At 53.6% G+C, this 13,357-nt stretch overlaps 5 protein-coding genes across 5 annotated transcripts; 2 read left to right on the top strand and 3 right to left on the bottom strand.

Moving 5' to 3' along the window:
- Window positions 1–628: 628 nt before the first annotated feature.
- CH63R_10665 (SPFH domain/Band 7 family protein) lies at window positions 629–2,233 on the top strand (the record flags this gene model as incomplete). The annotated part of the gene is made up of 1 exon (XM_018305639.1): window positions 629–2,233. The coding sequence occupies one exon, from the start codon at window positions 629–631 to the stop codon at window positions 2,231–2,233; it is 1,605 nt and encodes a 534-aa protein (XP_018155063.1).
- Window positions 2,234–3,429: 1,196 nt separating this feature from the next.
- CH63R_10664 (uncharacterized protein) lies at window positions 3,430–3,987 on the bottom strand (the record flags this gene model as incomplete). Its single annotated transcript, XM_018305638.1, has 1 exon — window positions 3,430–3,987. The coding sequence occupies one exon, from the start codon at window positions 3,985–3,987 to the stop codon at window positions 3,430–3,432; it is 558 nt and encodes a 185-aa protein (XP_018155062.1).
- Window positions 3,988–5,957: 1,970 nt separating this feature from the next.
- On the top strand, window positions 5,958–7,462 carry CH63R_10663 (AkeP protein; the record flags this gene model as incomplete). Its single annotated transcript, XM_018305637.1, has 3 exons — window positions 5,958–6,325; window positions 6,403–6,877; window positions 6,935–7,462. 3 exons carry the CDS (start codon window positions 5,958–5,960, stop codon window positions 7,460–7,462), a joined length of 1,371 nt encoding a protein of 456 aa, XP_018155061.1.
- Window positions 7,463–8,227: 765 nt separating this feature from the next.
- CH63R_10662 (heterokaryon incompatibility protein) lies at window positions 8,228–10,042 on the bottom strand (the record flags this gene model as incomplete). Its single annotated transcript, XM_018305636.1, has 1 exon — window positions 8,228–10,042. One exon carries the CDS (start codon window positions 10,040–10,042, stop codon window positions 8,228–8,230), a length of 1,815 nt encoding a protein of 604 aa, XP_018155060.1.
- A 347-nt stretch (window positions 10,043–10,389) lies between these two features.
- CH63R_10661 (F-box domain-containing protein) lies at window positions 10,390–12,546 on the bottom strand (the record flags this gene model as incomplete). The annotated part of the gene is made up of 4 exons (XM_018305635.1): window positions 10,390–10,497; window positions 10,568–11,254; window positions 11,345–11,597; window positions 11,729–12,546. 4 exons carry the CDS (start codon window positions 12,544–12,546, stop codon window positions 10,390–10,392), a joined length of 1,866 nt encoding a protein of 621 aa, XP_018155059.1.
- Window positions 12,547–13,357: the final 811 nt, after the last annotated feature.

The raw sequence follows: 13,357 nt of genomic DNA, 5'->3' as shown, positions 1-13,357 counted from the left end.
TGCCCCTGAATTGCCGGATTCCTTCCTGCGTCAGACTAATTCAGCCCAAAGGGGTCCAAGGGGTGCACTGCCATCGACCACACACACATCTTTTCTCATTCCAGTGACCATGATCACCACACGAGGCTCACTCGATAGGCTGCCACCAATCCTTGATCTCGTCGAAAGATGCCTCGTCCGAGCGCCAGTCGTCGCCGTTGGCCGGCTTGGCTGGGCGTTCTCCGCGCCAGCCAAGGTGACGGGAGCATCAAGGTCGAACTTTTGATGTGCCTGCCATCTTGCCTTGCTGAGTTGTTATATAACATGGCGGCGTCTCCTCATGCTAACACTCGTCTGTCATACCACTAACCAACCCTATTCCCAAACACTACCCCCAGTATCCCTTTTCTGAGGGCATCAATCACATATCTAACACAGCTGCTCCTTCATTCTTGCAAAGTCATCTCGCTCGGCATCGCACTACTACGTCAAATATATCAAGATATCATTCGGCTATCACGCCACGAAAGGCCTAAAATAACTTAGGCCACCCACCTCTCAATTCAGAGCACCCAGACCCCTCTTCTACTCACCTCCGCTCTCTCACCACTTCTTCATCCCACAACCACCAATCCTTAACACCGCCAACATGTCGTACAGAGTCGCCGCCCCCGATGAGTACCTCGCCATCACGGGTATGTCCGTGAAGACGGTCAAGATCACAAAGGCAGCATGGGTGTGGCCCTTCCAGCGGTGCATGCGCTTCAGCGTCCAGCCCCACGACTATGCCATGAACCTGCAAGCCATGACCAAGGAGAAGCTCCAGTTTCTCCTGCCCGTCGTCTTCACCGTCGGTCCGGATGTCAACCAGCGCGGCGCCAACGCTACGCATCAGGCCGGCCACTCTATTGCTCCAAGCCGCGACGACGACGAGGATGACCATGTCTCCTCCAACCGCCGCGAGGACCGCGGTGACTCGCTCATGAAGTACGCCATGTTGCTCGCCGACTCGGGCGAGAACAAGGGCGGCACCATGGCCCACCTCGAGAACATCGTCAAGGGCATCATCGAGGGTGAGGTTCGTGTCCTCGTCTCGAGCATGACCATGGAGGAGATCTTCACCGAGCGCGAGGTTTTCAAGCGCCGCATCTTCAAGAACATCCAGTCCGAGCTCGACCAGTTCGGCCTCAAGATCTACAACGCAAACGTCAAGGAGCTCAAGGACGCACCCAACTCCAACTACTTCGAGTCCCTGTCCCGCAAGGCCCACGAGGGCGCCAGCAACCAGGCCAGGATCGACGTCGCCGAGGCCCAGCTGCGCGGAAACGTCGGCGAGTCCAAGCGCAAGGGAGAGCAGGAGCGGGAAATTGCAAAGATCTACGCCGAGACGGCCGTCCAGAAGACGGAGCGCGACATTGAGCGCGCCACCGCCGAGGCCAACCTCGACACCCGCCAGGCCTCCCTCAGCAGGGACGTCGAGATCGCCCGCGTCGAGGCCCGCCGCGCCCTCGAGTCCAAGGACGAGGACCTCAAGCGCCAGGTCGAGCTCAAGCGCGCCGCCGCCGAGATCGAGCGCCTGCGTGCCACCGACGTCGTCAAGGCCACCATCGAACGCGAGGCCCGCCAGCAGAAGGCCGACGCCGAGGCCTACGCCATTGAGGCCGATGCCAAGGCCAACTTCGAGAAGAGCCAGCGCGAGACAGAGGCAACGGCCTACAAGACCCAAAAAGACGCCGACGCTCTTACCGCCGCCGAGTTCAACCGCACCACCAAGACGGCAGATGCCAACGCCTACAAGTCCCGCCAGGACGCCGAGGCCCACCAGTACTCGGCCCAGCTGACCGCCGAGGCCGAGCTCGCCCTGGCGCTGAAGAAGGCCGAGGGCGTCGCCGCGATGGCCGAGGCCTACGGCAAGATGGCCGGCGCCTTCGGCGGCCCCTCGGGCCTGCTGCAGTACCTCATGATCGAGAACGGCACCTACGTCGAGCTCGCCAAGGCCAACGCCGGCGCCATCCAAGGCCTGCAGCCCAAGATCAGCGTCTGGAACACGGGCAGCCAGGGCGGCGAGGGCGCCGGCGGCGGCGGGAACTCGGGGGCCGACACCATGCGCAACATCTACCAGATGCTGCCGCCCCTGATGACCACCATCAACGAGCAGACGGGCATCACGCTGCCAGAGTGGCAGTTCGGCAAGCTCAACGCCGGTATGGAGGCGATGCAGGGCGGCAAGGCCCAGGTCAACGGCAACCACTAACAAATGCGCGCTTCGCTTGAAAGATACTCTCTTTTAGAACATTTTGGGATGTAGCGGCGTTGATGGCTTTTGTTGCTTGATTCATGAGTTTGATGATACCACAGCAGGATGGCCACAGTCGATACCATAGATCTCCTTTGTCTGTACTACTAGTCACAAGTTTGATATTGTTCCCATAGGATTAATTGCCACGCACTCTTATCAATCGCATCTCATGGAAGTAATGATCCCGAGTGACGAGTCCGCAGGTTTTCCTCCTTGTCCCCGCACTCGCCAGATGCGACAAAACATAGCCCGACAAGATGACCAAATGTCCGTCCGACAACGGGCCGGGCAAATCGTTCGTGGGGTGCAAAGCTATCGTTCCGAATGCTGGTCCATTGCTAAAAGAATACTAAGCCCAGCTTAGCACTGAGCGAAATAACTCGAAGGATCGGGCAACTAAATTCAATGTCATTTAAGTGATCGTGTTCTCAATATATCATAGGAGTGCTCACCATACGGTGATGAGATGCTGGACCCCAGACGGACTCGCCTATATCTACACCCAAACTAGCGTCCCAACCACTGAATAGCAGTAGCGTACCGGAAGTGTCAAAGAAAGCTGATGTTGTGGAAACTCGGTTTTGGGTACAATCGTGTGACGCGCAGCGTGAAGCATTGGCTGACATATCTCTCTACATGCTACCCTGGTCCCGTTCGTTGATTTTCACGCCAGGACGCGGGTTGTATGCAAAGCAATCCCTGTTGAAGAAGAACACCCCCTGTGCCCTCTTCCACTTGGACCCCGTCCTCCACCGAGACGTCAAAGATATGGCAATCCTTCGCACTCGACTCCCACGAGAAGGACTTGCAACGCAAGGGCCTAGGTCCGTCGGAGCACATTTCCTAGCACTGGTACGCGTTCTTGAGGTTGCCGCCGGTGCTGTTGCTTCGTCGGCTACTTTGGATATAACAAGCCACGCATCCATACTACGTGTTCGCTTTCATTAGTATTTTAACCCCAGCCTTCGCTTGATGACTTCAGGTTGGTACAAGAAAAGAGAACTAATAAAAAAACTGTTTTGCCCAAGCAGAAAGTAGTATCTACGCCCTTCGTATTGGTACAATAGCATACTGTTTTATATGTGCTTTTAGTTCCAAATGCGACTCCCTTTGCACCGCCCTGCGACACTCAATAACCCCAATAACACACCTCAGAATGCTTGACAGCTTATTTCCATCCCGGCATTTGTAGCCTTGTCCAGAAGTTCGCTATAAGCACTCGCCACATCCAACCCAGTCACCCACCCTCTTGTTTGCATGGTCGCAAGGGCATTCTTGACGTATTGCCAGCAGTCATAGCCTGAAGCTGGAAGAAGGGATTCAACGTTGATAGCATTGTCAACGTCATCCCAGTTGCTAGCGAAAGAGGTGAGAGGAACATCAGCAGTCAGTTTTGGGAGTCCAAAGTCCACATAGCTGCCACCCTGCCTCCGGTCTCGGCTCAATTTGAATGTGCGCGAATTCCCTCTCTGGGTGGCATGATATCGGTAGGATACATCGTAGTCTTTGCGGTCGATTATCAAGGCGACGTGGTAGCGCTGTGTATGGAAGCAAACTAGTGTTGCGCGAAGTGTTTCTGTGTCGCGCTTGGATAAAGAGGCGGGTGTTGAGAAGCCGACATCTTGGATTGGTATTCCATAGACGCTTGCTGTGTTGGCAAGTAGCGAAAGTAGTGCTAACCAGCAATGGATAATATTGAGGAATAGCATGATTAAGATTGATAACGAGCGCTTGCGTTGCAAGAAGATGGTAAATTGAATGGCGACTGGAATGTGGTGATTGATTGCAGAAGCAACTAACTGCCAGATATTCGCAGCTCCTGGCACACAGGAGAAGAGCAACGGTTTATAAGTTTTCAGGCACAGGGTGTACATTCAAGTTTTACTGCAGAAATGCCGAAATCATAAGGAATAGTGACCAATTTGTGACTATCTGAACCGTTTTGTCTTGGCCACCGGACTTCGCGAAAGCTAAATAAGTTAGCTAGCTTCTTCTAGGGGCTATAACTGTAGCATCGCCTGAATATAGGTTGAAAAGCAAAAGTTTAAGGTTTTTTGCAGATGAAAAAATAGCAAGGATACTATAACTAAATGACTAGCAGGACTGACATAGAGTCCACTGTCTCCTAATTATTACTGGCAAGCTGAGCAGGGCAACCCTATAGAAAGATTGATTAGTTAATTGTGTGTATATTCGGATGTGTTGTCTAGGAAGATCCCTCCTGACGACGATGGTAGTCATGACCTTCCCCTACTTGGGCTATGTCCCTCAACGTGAAAAACCCCATTTTTAGGTGGTTAGATCCATTCAATCAATGCTCCCAACATTTTCCCGAGCGAGGCTGCGCATTTGCCCCTAGGATCTATTTTCCGGTTGTCACGAGGGTGACCTAAGCCCACACCACTTTCGACAGACCCCTTGTTATTACTGACAGGGCCCTTCTAGCAGCCGTTTCAGTCTGATAGATATTAGGTTGGATAAAGGAAAGGTGGATCCCATCCGCATTTACGCAGTCCTACTTAGGAAATGTTAGGAACATTAATTTTTTTCCATGTCGAGGGACATTGCCTAGGTGGGACAAGGCCACCACTAGCAAAATGGATTTTCCTAGGTACTAAATATATGTATGTCGACCTATTACTTTCCACAACTAGACTAAGGGAAGCAGCTCATTTGTGATCCTATTAAAGGGTTAGAGGAGCAAGCAAAGTTGAATGCAGCCCGTAATTACATATGCATCACTACATAGTAAGTCAAACTACCCCCATTTCGGCACCCCCCCCATCTCGGCACCCCCAGCCCCACCAAGCTACACCAAAACCTACTACTTTCTAGCACCCTTATAACTATAAACCTACTTATTATATTTAATATAAAATTATATATTTAAGTAAATAGTATGTAATATAGTATCTTTAAAAAGTAAATATGCTATTATTTCTATCTACTATATACTAATTATACTATAAATACTAATGTTAGTATCTACTAGTATTTTACTAGTAAACCTTAACATTTTTTAAAACATCTTTTATAATTTAAAGAAATTATATTAAAATATAAAAACTACTTATTATAGTATATTTCTATATAATTAGTATTATAATATAGAGCAATATAGTATACTACTATTAATAAGCTTAAAATAAAGAAGTTAGTTTTCTACTTATATTAATTTAGTAAGGAAAATTTATAAATAGCTATAAAAAAGCTATTAAGTAAGTAATATTAAATTAAACCTTATATAACTATAGTAGTACTCTATAAATACTTATAGTAGTTATTATATACTATTTAGCTTTAAATTTAAGTTATAAAGCTTATAAAAAGAAATATAGTATATTACTAGTAAAATACTACTTTTACTTTCTAACTACTAGTATATAGTAAGTATTAGCTAAACATATATAAAAATAGTAAATTTTAGTATATATAGTACTTAATTACTATAAATAATTTTAGTATAATTCTTAGTCTTAAAAGTAGGGTTATATAGTATGTATAGAAAGTAGTAGGTTTTAGTGTAGCTTGGTGGGGCTGGGGGTGCCGAGATGGGGGGGGTGCCGAAATGGGGGTAGTTTGACTTACATTAATCGATCACCGTAGCGTTCCCTCCTTTCCCGGAAATAGCCCGCCGACAGGTAACGGAGCGGAGTCCGAGTTCGGGACAGAAATTACGATGATCGCGGGCCAAGTCCGATACTGTAACCCGAGTGCTTGGCGTGAAAACAAGAATCCGGCAAAAGTACCAATAACCAGGAAGAGTATAAAGATACCCATCAGGGAAGATTACTGCCCGGTAGTTCGCGCAATCATGGCCCGAACCATCAGAACGATGTTTGCAAAGACCGCCGCCAGTCTCCTCGTCGGCCTCGTCGGCCCGGTGCCGGGCCAGCTGGACGCCCTGCCGTCGGGCTTCAGCCCGGACCGATGGGCCTGGGTCTCCAACGAGGATCCGCTCCTCGCCGTGATACCGGGCCGCTTCAACCGCTCCGTGTGGGAGGCACCATCTGCTGCCGAAGTGTCCGACCCCAGGGTGGCCGCCATGTAAGTCTAAAACGATTTGCAAACCACCCAACCGTCTAGTATTTCGCCTTCTGACAACGGGACGATGTGGCTTGCAGCAACGAGCACATCAACAAGACCAGCTTTGTCGCCTACGACGAACGCTTCTTCGACATCATCGGACCAGACGCCACCGTCGAGCAGCTGCAGGTCCTCCCATTTCAAGTACACGAGGCTTCGTGTTATATCCCCGAGCAGTCGCTACTATTTTTCGTGGAATGGGGTCCTCCTGGAGGCCAGAACGGCACGCACGACTGGCAGTATGTTTTGGACGTTCGGACCAACAACCTGACCAAGATCCGGACGGACCCGCCAACTTACAACGTCCATGGCTGCGTGTACCAGAACGGCAAGCTGCACGTCGTCACGGACGGGGGCCCGGACGAGACGGCATACCTGGCGACCATCGACCCGAAGACGTGGGAGCGCAAGACCGTGCTGAACAACTTCTATGAGCGGCCTTTCATGAGCTTCAACGATCTCGAGCTGGACCGTGAGGGGAACTACTATCTGACTGACTCCAGATCAGGCTGGGTATGTATCTGATCAGTGATGACGTACCCATTTGTTCTGACTTTTGCTGTATTGCAGGGCCGAGATCTGAACCCCTACTCCATGCCCACGCTGCCCACGGTCTATTTCGTCAACGGCACCACTCTCCGGGTCAAGGAGCTGGCGTACCTTCAGGGCAACACCAACGGCATATCGCTTTCGCCCGACGGTGGGACGCTCTACCTGGCGGACACGGGCGCCTCCGAGACCAAACCGTTACGGCGGAACAACCTGGGCCCCCGCGACCTTTGGGCGTGGGACTTGGCCGTTTCCTCGTCGGGGAGGCGTCTGCCGCTGCTCGGGAACCGGAGGCTGCTGAGCCGCGCGATGCAGTACTTCTACGACGGCGTGCGCGTGAGCCGCGGCGGCTGGGTCTTCGGGGCCGGCGGCGAGGTGGTGGACGTCCTGGACCCGGAATCAGGGTGGACGCTCGGCTCGATCCGCGTCGGAGGGGGCGGCAACGATCCCGTGAATCTGGCGTTTGGGGAGAACGAGATGTGGATCGTGGGCAAAGGGGGTGTCTGGCATGTGAAGAACATCCGTGAGAGGCTCGATAAAGCTGTCTAGTCGTTATGTAATCTGCAGTAAGTCGAGAGGAGAGTAGATGTGGTTCACAATGCACAATGATTCCCCTCTACATCAGGTCTAGCTTCATCGACTTAGCTGTTTCGAGTCTCCATGTTTAAACCTTCTCTGAACCCAACGTAGTCCGATTTGAACCAACATGGGAGCGTCAACAAGTGAACTAACAGCCTCTGGATATCAATTACATCTGAAAACGATGTCCATCAAGACTGCTGACCTCGATGGAAAAGGCCGTCTCTGTCATGATTGATTCGCGGCCTGCGTGGGGCTCACATGGTGGCTTGCGGTCGAAAGAAGGGCATGAAACGGTCCGCTGTCTGTGGAGGGAAGGAGACGGGCGGAAGGGGTCAATGATACTTTCGTGGCACAGCTAGCTAGAAGGGATTTCGGCAAGAAAGTCTCTGTCATGGAATGTGGGTTGTATTGTGGATGGATCATGTAGCTACTACTGGTAGCCCTGTAGAGTAGGTCCGTGGCGAGAGCCGCCACGATGGCGACGTCGACGATTTACTCGAGCGAGCGCGAGGCAGCCCTGCATTTCTTCCGCTGCAACGCACTCTAATGCCACGGCGTCTGGGTCTTCAACACACCTCACTGTGAGTAGCCTGTCCCTGTTTTCGAGGAAACACAACGAAAAGCAAATAGGAATCGGTCTGGTAACTAACAGCCGTGGAATACAGGCATGCGAAGACAAGGAAAGACATCAATGGCATCCATAGACACCAAGTCAAGCCCCCCCCCCAAGAGTTACAATGACTCGACCGTCCTCAAACCCGCCGGCAGCCCCGAAACAATAACATGCGCCGCTTTGGCGACCGTCTTCCGATCGTTGACCTCAGCCCTGAACTCCGGCCCCAGCGACGTCGTGATGCTGTCCCGCTTCGTCACGCGCCTCCTCTCGGTCGTCTGGGCGGAACCGCTCTTCGCCTCCGCTTTCGACGACGGCGATTGCCAGTTGGTCGACGCATCTCTCAGCAACCTCTCCAGGTTCGCCTCGTTGAACGACGCCTTGGACTCGGCGAGGCCCTCGAGGTATCGGAAGATCCACCTCGTCTGCCTCTCCTCGCTGACTAGCACGCCGAACAGCAGACACAGGGCCCCGTCCTTCTGGCTCAGCGAGTTGGAGTGGAGGCGTACCAGAGCGCCGTGCGCCTCGGTCGCGCGAAAGTTCGAGGACGCGGAGCTGTTGTTGGCTAGGTTCCGCGGGAGTCTGAACTTCTTCATCGTGATGAAACCCGCCATCGAATCCGTGTACCTCGGGATGGCCTCGATGCGGGTGAAGATCTCCACCCCGGAGCCCCTGCTGTTGATGATGAGAAGCATGACGGCGTACTCCCCTAGGTGGAAGCTCGAGTCGTACGGCTTGACCTGCACAACTTCGAGGTCCTTCCCAGACGCCTTTGAGGGGACGAAGATGTCGTGGACCTCTCCTTTGAGATTCTCCGCCCTCAGGGTGCGGAGGCTGGTCCACTGCAGCGCGATCGGGCGCGGGAAGTCGCGGATGACGCGGTACGTGTCCGTGACGCCGGCCTCTTCCAGCGGCACGCCAATAAGATAGCCGTCCTTGGTGCTCGCGGCCAGCACGCCGATGTACTGCGGTGGGCGGAAGCCAAAGTTGGAGATGCGGATGTCGGCCGGCCGGATCAGGGTCAGCTGTATCGAGAGACCGAAGTTCGTCATCGAGTACGGCACCGGCCGGCTCGTCGCGTCGTTGGCTGGCTGGTAGCCCTGGCCGTTGCGGAAGTTCCGCGGCGAGGGCGCCAGCATGCTGACCCACGAGCCCGGGTCGCTCTCGGTCCATGACCAGCAGAAGAGCGACTGGTCCGTCGAGGTCTTGAGGATCTCTTCCTGGAGCCTGGTGAAGGACTTGGCGCCTTCGCCGTAGAGGAGCGGCATATTGATGTCGAAGATGCCGAGCATGCAGTAGGCCATGTCCTCGACCCGCGTCGTCTTGCGGCACGAGAGCCAGGACATGCGCTCGGCGACGCTGGCGCCGGAGAGAAGTTTCCTGCTCCGCCTGTGGAGGTACTGGCAGTCGATGTTTGTGATACTCTGAATGGCGTCGGCTAGCGACCTGCGGTTACCCAAGGGACTCCATTCCCTAGAGAAAAAGAAGACCTCCCGAGGCGCGAGGAGTTCCTGGAGCGTCCATCCGCGAGTGAACCATCGACTCCGAGACAGAACCTGGTATTTGTCGCTTTCGTTGCTACTGTTCCCCAGCTCCCCGCCGGCATGCTCGATGTCGGACAAGTAGGCGTAGCACTTCATCGAGCACTCGTACCAGGCGAACATGGAGTTGATGGCCTCGGAGAGCTCGGCGGAACTCTCCTTGTTGATGCAGCAGGTGTCGATCCAGAGGTAGTCCAGGCCGTCGCGAAGCGCCTGCGCCCTGGCGAGTTCAATCTTCTGGAACCCGTTCTTCTCCCTCGCGACCCTGTGATCCCTCCAGTCCTGGAAGGTCACCTCCTCGGCACCCCATGTGTGGGAGACAATGGCGTACCGGGGCACGTCGTCGCCGTAGAATTCATCTAGAGAAAGCGTGTTGACGTTGATGAGGCGCATGGTGGGTGCCGCCGCACGGGCAACGGCATTCCGTAACGAGTTGGTTGCGTCCGGGGTTGATCCGAGGTCATCTCTCGTCGACCGATGGCGGCGCTGTGAGAGATCGTGAGACGTGAAGATGGTGAGAGCGGGGCGGTGTGTACTAACTAACGCCTAGACGTCTTGTCGTAGCTCTGCAACTAGCCTCCTTCTGATAGCAGCGGAACGGCTGGCGCCAGCTGGCGTCCTAGAAGCCATCACTGACAGAAGCAACATGGGAGACTAGCGGCAACGGATATCCATCCCATGATTCATGGTTGGACTTTGCTGTACCGATGCTCTCTCAGACGTGACTAACGCGACTATCATCACGCCCTCTTCTTCTTCCTGGACTCCGACATACCGCCGTACCCAAGGGTTAATCGAGCCATTACAGCCTTGGGTCTACCGCCAGTATTCTGATTCGGGAGGTGCAGCTGGTCTGAGGCGTCCAGAGCTTGGAATCCACGGCTTGTCTCTCCAAGTAGGGCTGCCGAAATTCCATACAGCGTACCCCTTCTCGTAAACCGTCACCAAGAAATCATCGTCTACTCCAAGGAGCCGAGCTACCTTATCCTCTTTGAACCAAGGCGATTCTTCGCCCACGATCAGCGTTGAAGACTCTGTGGCAATGCAAAGCGCTCCAACGCCCCTGAACTTGGATGCATCGCCTTCGCACTTAGCAGCAGTATCATCTTGCATGTAGTAAATGAGACCGTTCCAGAAATAGCTTGCCGAAAGTACCTTTCGCCAAGTGTAGACATCATGATCCCACAGAGGCATGCTGCGAATCGCTCGTGTGTCGTACGTAAAAGTCTCGTTTGCCGTGTTGAAGTTGATCAGATGAATGGTCGTGGCCATGAGGGTCTTCCTCACCCTAGACGTTGTACCAGGCGACTCGCCGTCGACTTTGCGGGCACGATTACAGCCAAAGTTGAAACCGAGGTTATAGAGCCCGTAGGAGTTCATGGGACGGCATCGAAGTCGCAAGCCAACAGATATCGATCTCTCCATTATGGGAGTCTCGTAGCTGAACGTCTGAACATGTTTCATCGCGTCAAACTTATGAATGACAATCACGAATGTGCTGTGGAAACACTCGCGAAATGTGTCGACCGAATCGAAGTCTGTCGAGCTGGCCGCAACTTTCGATTGGTGATGTGTTAGAGGCTGCAAATAGGCAATACGGCCAGGCTGAGGGTGTTTGGTTGACTTACAGTGGACATGAAAACCAGTGACAAGATATAGAAGGTCTTGTTTAGTCGGATGATGTATAAAATACACCATGCAAGCCGCTTCATAGGGCTCAAGTTTGCAGGAGAACTTGTCGATGAGCTTGCGTATCTCGGGGATTTCGGTGAACCTGGGCACCTTCAGCTTGGCGAGACCACTTCCCCAGCGCCATACATGGGGATCTGCTCGAACGAGGGAAGGGCCGAATGTGACGACGAAAGTCTCCTTGTGGAGGGTGATTTCGTGCATGCGGGAAGGCAGGGTCACTCGTCGGTATTGCCCTGTCTCGAGATGGCAAACAATCCTAGTCGAGTTAGCCTATCAGGACTCATGTTCTCATTGATTTGGAGCCGGCCTGGCGAAGCCTAGACTTAAATAGAGACGAAGCCGTCTAAGCGATCTGCAAAAATCCAAAGCCGAACCAAATCAACTTACAAGGACCTCGTTGTGAGAGCGTTGACGAGGACGAGAAGCTGGGTTGACAACGCGCATACGGTGAAGTCTTTTTCGCCCTTGACGACGAGGTCAGAGGGTGAAACCAAGGTTCTCGTCAAGGCACGAATGTCGTCGACAAAAAAACTGTATTCGTCCCATCGCCAAGCAACTCTTCCGTCGCAATAAGCGAAGTCGTTGGAGGCTTGGTGTCCGGGAGCGTAACCGGCACCACCGGGAAGCGGGTATGATGGACGGGTGGTGTTGTGCTTGGCATATTCACAAGCGCGGGCGTCAAGCTTCAGTGTGGTGGTGCATTCAAGCAGGGAAGGTCCCGTCGTTTCGTTGAAGAGGGATGATATGCATTCACCACGAGCAACAGAAACGGTCCTTGCTAAAGCTGGCCGAAGGAGGAGCCAGGGCGACGCCTCCTCGGGCGACAGCTCGATCAGACCGGGGAAGTGGGCTCGCGCAACATCTTTTGCAACAAGGTCGGCTGTCCAAGCTCTTCGCCATGCCTTGGAAACCCTTTTGCACGTGAGGACATCGGGGCAGTCGATCAGGGTGGATATCGCGGCGACGACCTCTTCAGGAAGGTCGGGCAAGTCTGCAAGCCTGGGAGTCGTCTGCTGGATCAAAGATCGCAGGTAAATCAGTTCCCATGGCGAGATTTCTGTGAGAAGATGGCGTAGATTTGCTTGTCGAAGGCCGACGTCAGGGGATCCATCGATGAGTGTTAGCTGCGAGAAAGACTGGGATAGGGCTTGCTCGGGCCTATCTGGGTGCTTTTCGTCTCCTTCGTCTCTGTCCGGCGGGGTCATCGTGAAGCTATGATCGGAAAGCGTGGCCAGCGGGAAGCATAGTGGGAGGTGAGAAAAGAGAGAAGGAGAAAGAGTGAGGGGATGGACATTAGACGTGTTGGATGCAAACAGATGAGTAACGGCTGTGTTTGTACACACGTGAGGGTAGTCTGTACCACTAGGTCGTTGGGTGGGCGGCAAAGCCTCACCTGGCGGCCTTCTCGGTCAAAGCTTCGGTGAGGGAGCGGTGACGGGACCTCGGCAGCGAATCGACCGGGCTCCGATCTCGCTTATGCAGATGTCGAAAGTGGGCCCTCTCGGCTAATTTGCTTCGCCGTTGCCTGGCCTGCCTGGTTCACCCCAGCTCCGAGTGCAGCACAAAGGTGCTGCCAGCCCCCCCTAAACGGCTGCCACAGCGCAGCTTCGGCTCTGTGCTCAGCGGCGTGTCAGTTCTTTCAACAAACAGCCACAGCGGTCTTCAAACAGCCCAGGCGACCTAGGGTCCACCTTGGCCGCTGCGAGCACGACATCATTAGGTGACGGAGGCGACCTGCTGACGTGCGAAATCGTGACTCTGGCTGCGACGCGGACAGTCCGTCGTCTCGTCCGTCTCCTCCCACCATCTTCGGTCACCCCCCCCCGCCAGTTAGTCAGTCCGTCGGTCACTTCTACTATCCGCCATCCGCATCCCGAGACTTCTCCTCCCTCTCGCTTCCGTCCTTGATAATATCCCTCCGTTGATGTTCTCCTTATCTGTTTGCTCCCTACGGCAAGAATGAGCTGCGACCATCTTGTCTCTTCTGTCTAATTGCTCCCTCTATCTCACTCTTCC

The sequence above is a fragment of the Colletotrichum higginsianum genome (genome assembly GCF_001672515.1).
Source record: "Colletotrichum higginsianum IMI 349063 chromosome 7 map unlocalized unitig_7, whole genome shotgun sequence".
In the NCBI taxonomy this organism is placed as follows: Eukaryota; Fungi; Ascomycota; class Sordariomycetes; order Glomerellales; family Glomerellaceae; genus Colletotrichum; species Colletotrichum higginsianum.
This window is presented reverse-complemented; position numbering and strand designations above follow the sequence as displayed.